The 7,882-nt window shown below is 37.8% G+C and overlaps 1 protein-coding gene across 2 annotated transcripts in view; it reads left to right on the top strand.

Annotated features, from left to right (window-relative positions):
* The window catches only part of LOC106525937 (solute carrier organic anion transporter family member 5A1), a gene marked incomplete at its 3' end in the record, with an annotated part of 15,556 nt that overhangs the window by 5,237 nt on the left and 2,437 nt on the right, over nt 1-7,882 (top strand). For both annotated transcript variants that reach the window (XM_014020338.1, XM_014020336.1), the window contains 1 exon segment: nt 6,162-6,294. In XM_014020338.1, coding sequence (XP_013875792.1) covers nt 6,162-6,294 — 133 coding nt within the window.

The following is a 7,882-nucleotide window of genomic DNA, read 5'->3' as shown; positions in this document are numbered from 1 at the left end:
TTGGTGGGTTGGGGGTTTGGTTTAGGACCAAGGTGTGAATTGAGTTTAGGTTAGTTTTAGGGTCAGGTTAGCCTAAAGGGCTCGACACACGGGGAGTAACAAACTACAGCGATAAACGGCTGTCATCACAGCCAGGGTGAAACCCGACACACGGGACGCGATAGTGACGGCAGCATTGCAAATCGTGCTCTCGGGTCGCTTGTCTTCACGAAATTTGATTGGTTCTTCTACTGCCTTTTGTAAAGGTTATTGGTGGTTCACAAAAAAAGGGGGTGTGCATTACGGACGTGTAAACTAAACAAATCTTGCGATGCTAATGATATTGAAAAACAAACGCACACAAGATACAATTTTATAAAGACAAACTTAACAGATAACTTCACCCTGGTGCCAACAAGTTCCCACAAAGCTGCCTTTTTTAGTAATCACTTGGTGAAAGTGTTAGCTAACTGCAGTGTGTAGCATACTCTCCTCTCATTGGTCAGTCAATGAAACCCTCAGTGATTGGTTGTACGCTAAGCGACAGCGACAAAAGTTGAACATTTTTCAACTTTCGTATGTTGCGTCGCAAGCTCGCGTGTGCACGTGTACGAGCGCAAAATTTCACATGCACGATTTTCGCCGGTCGCTTGGCTGGAGGAGGGCAAGCGATTGTTGCCTCATCGCACAACTTCCATAGGAAATGAATGGAGAGCGAGCGACGTCGCCTTTCGTGTGTCGAGCACTTTAGGCTGTAGAAATGTAATGGAAGTCAATAGAATGTCCCCAAATGTATAGCTGGGCGAACCTGTGTGTGTGTGTCACTGGCAGAGTGAGTTCAGAGTCATGACATTAATGTTGTAGACATCCAGACTACAGATGTAGATTTTGAAGCAGCAACAGCTGAAGGAGCCTTTTTTCCATTTATCATGTTGATGCAACACGAGAGCAATAATAAAACACATTTAATCCCTTCAGGAAGCAGGAATGTAAGGATTAACTGTTGAGCAACCGGAATCTGCACATTTCCCACTCCACTCATGAGCTGCAGATCTGTCACAGAAACCTCTGATCTCCATTTATTCTCATTATTAATGCTTGTTGGTGTTTCTGGCTAGCTGAACTCAGGTTGGATGGTGGTTTGTTTTTGTGTGGAAGGTTTCTAATTGGTGTGGAGGAATCAAACGTTATTTCAGAAGAAGCAAAAAGCTTCTGCTGCTCAAAATTAGTTTTCTTTTTGCACCAACTTCCATTAAAATAGCTGTTTGTTATAGTAAAMATCATTTATTGCTAATTTATTGGGAACACGATTAAAACTTTAAAACAAAACAACATATGACCGTTTAATTATGAATTAGCCTGAGAAATTCTAATTGGTGCGTCTTTGGTACAAAAAGGTTTTCTGCATCTGAGAGTGAAGACCTTTATCACAGAGTAAAGTGTAGAAGATGAATAATTCTGTTCAGCTCCAGGAGCTGGTTTTCTACAAAACATGAGTCACTACACAGCAAACCAGATCTGACCAGATCAGCCTGCTCCACTGAATCTACCTGTTGTATAACAGGAAACATAAGGGTACACTTTGTTACTTTAGTTAGAACAATTATGATTCAGATTTCATTATTCTAAATCAAAATGTGCTTAAATAAGGTGGTGATGCTGAAAGATTTACAGGTTAAACCTCTGAACCTTGTGATTCTTAAAGAATCAACAGAACAGTGAGGAAACTGCCTGAAATGATACTTTAGATACATTTACTGTATATGTTGTTACTAAGACCAGTTCTCAGAATGAATGATGACCTCATTGTTTATTACATTTACAGCAGTGACGTTCAAAAAGTACAGAGTAACCTGCTTAGCTGAGATTTTTACTAAATTTGATGAGTAATGCAAACGTTTGTCAGCTCTGATGTCATAATATCATATCAAAATGATATCATTTTTTAAAACGCCATAGTGTGTCACATTGTTATGTTTTTTTTCCTCATCTTCCCTTATGTGGTTTTTAGTTTTTCTGTTGTTAAAGGTAGCACAACTGTGTTTGCTGCATGACCTGTTTCACCTGTTCCCCCATGTTTGTCTTGTATGTCTTCTTGAATGGGTGTTTCTTAACTGCCCCCTCCCTGAATGTACAGCACCTTGTGAATTTATTTCTTTGAAAGGCGCTATATAAATAAAACTTTACTTACTTATTACTTACTTACATACGAGTGAACATGTACAGTATTGGTACTAGTAAATGAGTTTGAGTAATATTTAGGTCATGCTTCTGTTACTGTCATTGACCTGAAAGGAGCTGAAGGGAAACGAGTCGGTTTCTTTGCTTAAATATTTTGATTACTGCTTCATGTTGGTAAATTCCAGACCTCAGCAGTGACGAGCTGCAACAGGCTGTCCGTTCAGCGCGGTGCCGAGCAGTGATGGACAGGAACGATGAGGCTGAAAATCTGTTGCCGTTAGAAGTTTTCCTGCCGTCAGCTCGAACACTGCTGCCTGACCAGCAGCAGGCCCGCGTCCAATACTTCATCTGTCTCTTTCTTTGCAACTCAGTTTTTTTCATCTGCCTTTTTATCGTCATCGTTTTGCACCATTTCATTCACTTAGTTTTTATGAAACATTAGGCAATTGTGCTTAAAATACTGCAGCAATGAAGCTCTAAATCCAGGCTCCACAGGTTTATTTGACTCATTTTCAAAACGAAAGAAATTAAACTATTTTTAAGGTTACACAGGAACACACAAGCAGGGTTGTGTGATTCACAGATGTCCACAAAGATGGTTTGCGTAACTAAACATTGTTTTTGTTTAGAAAGTGTAAGGTTTTCAAAGCTGTCTCAACAGTCATGTATTCACCATCAAATAGAAAACTAAAAGTACCATCATTTTAAAGAATGGAAACTCTAGTTGGATTTTACAATAAAAAGCTGATAAACATCCACATTTTGAATAGAATTTTTATTGTCATTATACTGGAGTGCAATGAAATTAAACAGTCCTTATAGTGCTAACCACAATAAAAACATTCAATAGATTTACACAATAGATATGAAAAATATCTAAAGAAAAAAGTACTTGAAAAGTACTTATCCTTGTAAAACAGTTTAATATTTACTTTTTCAATCATCAGCAAAATCAGTAGAATTAAATAGTTTTATTCTAAATTAGAAAGCGATTACAGCAATAATGAGAAGTTTACAGCTTAAAAAAACAGCTTATAAATCTGGAGTTTGAATGGTTTCCTTTTATACATCTAGTTTTCAGTGTTTAATTATGTAGAAACATTAAAAAGCATAAAGATCTGAAACTGCTGGAGCCACTGTTTCAGTTTCATACGATCCATCCATGTTGGAACGTTGCATCATGCCGCCCCGTCTTTTCTTTGTTTCCAGTATTTATGATGTTCTCCTGCATCAATCATTTCTGCCCTCCTGCTTGTCTCGTGTTCTCTGCCTCAGCAGTCCTGATGATCCGCAGCCTGGTTGGGTTTTAGCCCTCGCTGATGGCCTGCATCACGTTGCATTACACGGTTTCTGGCCAGTCGAGGGTCCTCCCTCCTCTGCTCAGATGAGGGATTATCCACGACGCTGCTGAGGCCTTTTTGAAAAAGACCAAGCTGTCAGTCCAGACCCTATGTTTTATCATCCTGAGCTTTGGTGCTGGAGGATCAGAAAACAATTTGCTTCCTGATTTCAGGAATATGTTTTGGTTAAGATTTGGAGCCTTGGGAGATATAAAGCTGTTCTCCCTGTCACATTTTTTATCATTAAGACCTGATACGTGTGGCATGTCCGGTACATTCTGTTACATAAACTCCTCTTCCTCCTGTAGTTGTCCTGAGCAGGGCTGCTGCTTCTGAAACCATAAATGCAGCTAAACGTTGAAAGCCCTGTCCATCATTCATCTTGTAAAAACTATAAATTATAAATAGGTTTGGTGTGGCATTAGAACAGCTGTAAGGTCTGCTGGAGCTTGGTCTTTCTGTGTCTTATAAGGAGAGAAAATTGAATTTAAAATAGAAGCTGAAATGAGAAAAATGTGACCGTGTTTCTTGGTCACTCTCAGGACATTTGCTGTGGTATTTTAGCTCAAGTGACACAAATATTTTAACATTTTTGTTCATTTTAGAAGTAAACAGAGTAGTTTTCTACATTATAATAAATAGGATGTTCTTAATGTAAACAGCAGCAGTTAGGCTGAAAAAGAGTCTGATTTTAATTAAAATAACACAAATTCTTTGAAATTAAAAGATTTGTTCCAGATATTTTCCAATGATCAGTTTAGTTATAATCATATTAAGAGTATATTTTCAGACTCCAACTTGCTCAAGTTTACAATTACAAAATTATATATATTTTTTCAGGTGTAATAAAAGTCACAGACTGGTGTTTTATTTTTATTTATTTTGCTTGCTAAACATTTTCCATCACCCCACAAGCAAACAGCTGTTACCTCTAGTTGAACAGGCTCAACCTGCTGCCACAGACCTACATTAAACTGAATGACACTCTTTTATTCTTTAATTAATTTCTTTAAAATGTTTTTTGATTGATTTAATGAGCTTAATTATTATAATTGGAATTATAGGCCTACCTGCTGAAGATGACCCAGTTTTTTGTGTGAGAGGAAAAACATTAGTTTATTTTTTTATTTTTACAGTATTCCTCTTGTGTTAACGGCCCCCTCAGTGTAAAATAAACATCAGAACTTTGAAGTTCTTACATAAAATGGAACAAAATGAAAGAAGCCACTGGTCAACTAAAAYGGTCACAGAGAAATAAAAATATAAAACATAAAAGCAAACGTTCAAATAGTTGTTATCTGCTGTGGAGCCTTTGTCCTTGACACAAACCTGGTGCTCCCAGCGAGTCTCCTGAACTCGGATAAGTCCCGGCCTGGTTCTGTGCCGGGCCCAGCTTTGAGTTTTGAGTCACGCCATGGCATTTTTGTGTTTGCTTTCAACCCGAGCCAAGGATTAAACCATGTTAATTCCCTCTAATTGGAGAAATCTTACTCCCAGTCTAAAGCAGGGCTCTTATTGCTCGGTCATATGATCCTCACAAACGAGCACACACGGCCTTTTGTGCACTGCTCCTATTGTTTGAATAGTTGTGGTTTAAAGTGTTATTTAAGGTCCAAGCCTAAGCTGAATGTCACCGAGTTTGAACAGTTAGATACGTTGATATAAAAGATGATTTATTGTGGTTGTTTGTAGATAAATGATGTGTGTAGGATGCAAAGAATGTAGAGGAATAATTCTAGTTATTGTGACACAAGAGGTTGAGCTTTAGAAACTTTTTCTGTCCTCATGAAAAATGTTCTTGTTGCTTTTAATTTGTGGAGGAAAATGGAAAAATAGAAGTGATTTATGGAGTGAATTTTTAAGAAACCAAAAGTGCTGAAACATAATTTCTATTTTAAAGTCGTACAAGACAATAAAACTTTTATTGAGCTCTTCTAACTAAAATAATAACTCTTTAGCCTTAAACCCACACCACCAAACAGCTAAAATAATCCATACAGACACTAGTTGGTGAGATAAGTTTAAAGGGCCTGTGACATCAAATTTTTGTAATAAATGTGGATGTGTTCTTGGAAAGAGAACATTGATTACATATTGTAAAACAAATTTCACACCACTGAGATGAACAGTTGTTGAGATATTTGCATGTGAAGAAACAGGAAGTGATGTCAAAGGGGAATGTCTGCATGTAAACAGAGCGATGCTACAATAATTAGAGAAAAATCTGATGTTTCTTTAGAATATTTTGAGTCACTATCAGAGTTGAAGAAGAGTTTAAATAAGATTGTTTCAATAAACAAAGACTAGAGAGTTTCTTTTCTTAAAGAGTTCCCCTTTGATGTCAGTCACTTCCTGTTTCATTTTGCTGAACCAAATCAAGAGAAATTTTGCCAGTTATGAGACAATATGGGTAAAATCATGTGTATTATGCTAATTTTCTTAAATATAAATGTTTTCTTTGACTTTTTGTATTTGAAGGATAGGCATGTCACAGGCCCTTTAATATCTAACCGCTGACATTCAATAGTTTGTCTGAGTTAATAATGGAAATAATAAAAAATGTCTTTTACAAAGCTACAATTATGTGTTTTATGTGTTTATTCTCACTTGTGGCTCTAACAAAGATAACTTATTTTTTGAAACGATTAATTTCTGTTCCAGCGATCATGTACGTGATGGGAGCGCTGGGCCCAGCAGCTGGTTACCTGCTGGGAGGAGTCCTCATCGGCTTCTACGTYGACCCCAAAACTGTCGTCAACATTGACCAGAGCGACCCTCGCTTCATTGGCAACTGGTGAGAYGGATCAGCTTTTTGTTGTGTGTGTTTGTGCTGAAGGTAGGAGTCAATCTGTACATTAGAAGTGATCACAATGGACAAACCTCTGCATCAACTAAAATCAAGTATATTTGCTCCTCTGTTACGTATTTTAGCTCTATCTGATGGTGCAGCATAGGATTAGTCATGGATTTCCAGCCTTTAGTGATGGGATTCTGTATCTGACAGCACAAGCAGTGACTCACCAGGAACCCGCCGCATGACTTCCTACAGTTGTAGGAGATGAGGGTGCATGAACGTACCGGCTTGTTAATTTATGCGCACAACAATGAGACAAAGATGAAATGATATCAAGTCCAGATTGACTCTTTGGCACATTTCACACCATCAAACAGGCTTGTTGTGTAAGTCAATCTCAAGGGGACAGTTTGAAGTTCGTCAGCTTAAATCGATGTCCGTACGTGTCTCCGAGTCCGTCTCAGGTGGACACTTTGTTCCCTGATCTCTGATATCTCTCTGATATCTGTTCAAAATGCAAAGCAACACGTACGTCTCCCACTCAGCCAGCTGTGAGCAGCAAACAGGACATGTGTGGGTCTGCTTGTGTTCCTGCCAAATCTCCACTTACATTTACTGATCAGGAGAAATCAGGATGTTAATGTGACGCATTTCAGGTCTGTCACATGCTGCAAAACCACACTTTTAATATTTTATAGTTATGTGATACGGCTTTAAAGTAACAGGGATGACATGAAATTATTATTGTTTTGTATTTTAAAGAGATACATTTCCTCCTCAACTGACTAAAACTTTTAAAATCTGTTTTTTTTAATTGTGTGAAGGATTCATAACATTCACACTATTGAGATCATTTTTTCTTTTGTATGTATTTTTGCATCTAACTCATTCCACAATTTTTGATCTATTTCAACATTTCATATATCAAAACATTCAGCTCATTTATGACAATCCGGCTATGACTTTTGGTATTTCTGCTATTTTTACTTTTTCAGCTATTTCACTTTTTTAGCCACTTTTTGCCATTGAAAATGAATGGAGGTGTTTTCAACATCCTTAAAATCCTTTAAAATGTTTCTAAATCTTTACAGATCCTTACACCTTTTGTTCTGGTACTGCTCTTGTTAACTTCCCTGTCTTAATTTTTTGCTACATTTTTGCTAATTTTAGCTATTTTCTGCTATTTCAGCTAAAATTCAGCTAGTTTCTGCTATTCTTCTGCCTTTTTCTACTTTTTTGTGCTTTTTTCTGCTATCCATCCATCCATCCATTTTCTGTACACGCTTCTTCCTTTTCAGGGTTGCGTGGGTCACTGGTGCCCATATCCAGCAGTCACAGTGCGAGGGGCGGGGTACACCCTGGACAGGTCGCAAGTCCATCACAGGTCCACACATATATTAAATAAATATTAGAAAGCTCACTTGTAGCCATTTTCATATTGAATTAAATTTGTGCATTTATTGTTTTAGGTTTGTGACCATCTTGAGACATTCAGAAAGCATCTGATCAGTGCTACATTGCTGCAGACAGGTTCCTGCAGGACAGTTCTCTGGAGCAGCACTGAAGACCACGGAGGCTCACCCAATGC

This window comes from Austrofundulus limnaeus, unplaced genomic scaffold (genome assembly GCF_001266775.1).
Source record: "Austrofundulus limnaeus strain Quisiro unplaced genomic scaffold, Austrofundulus_limnaeus-1.0 Scaffold249, whole genome shotgun sequence".
NCBI lineage: Eukaryota > Metazoa > Chordata > Actinopteri > Cyprinodontiformes > Rivulidae > Austrofundulus > Austrofundulus limnaeus.
Note: the sequence above shows the minus strand (reverse complement) of the source record. Positions and strands in the feature narration are given on the sequence as shown.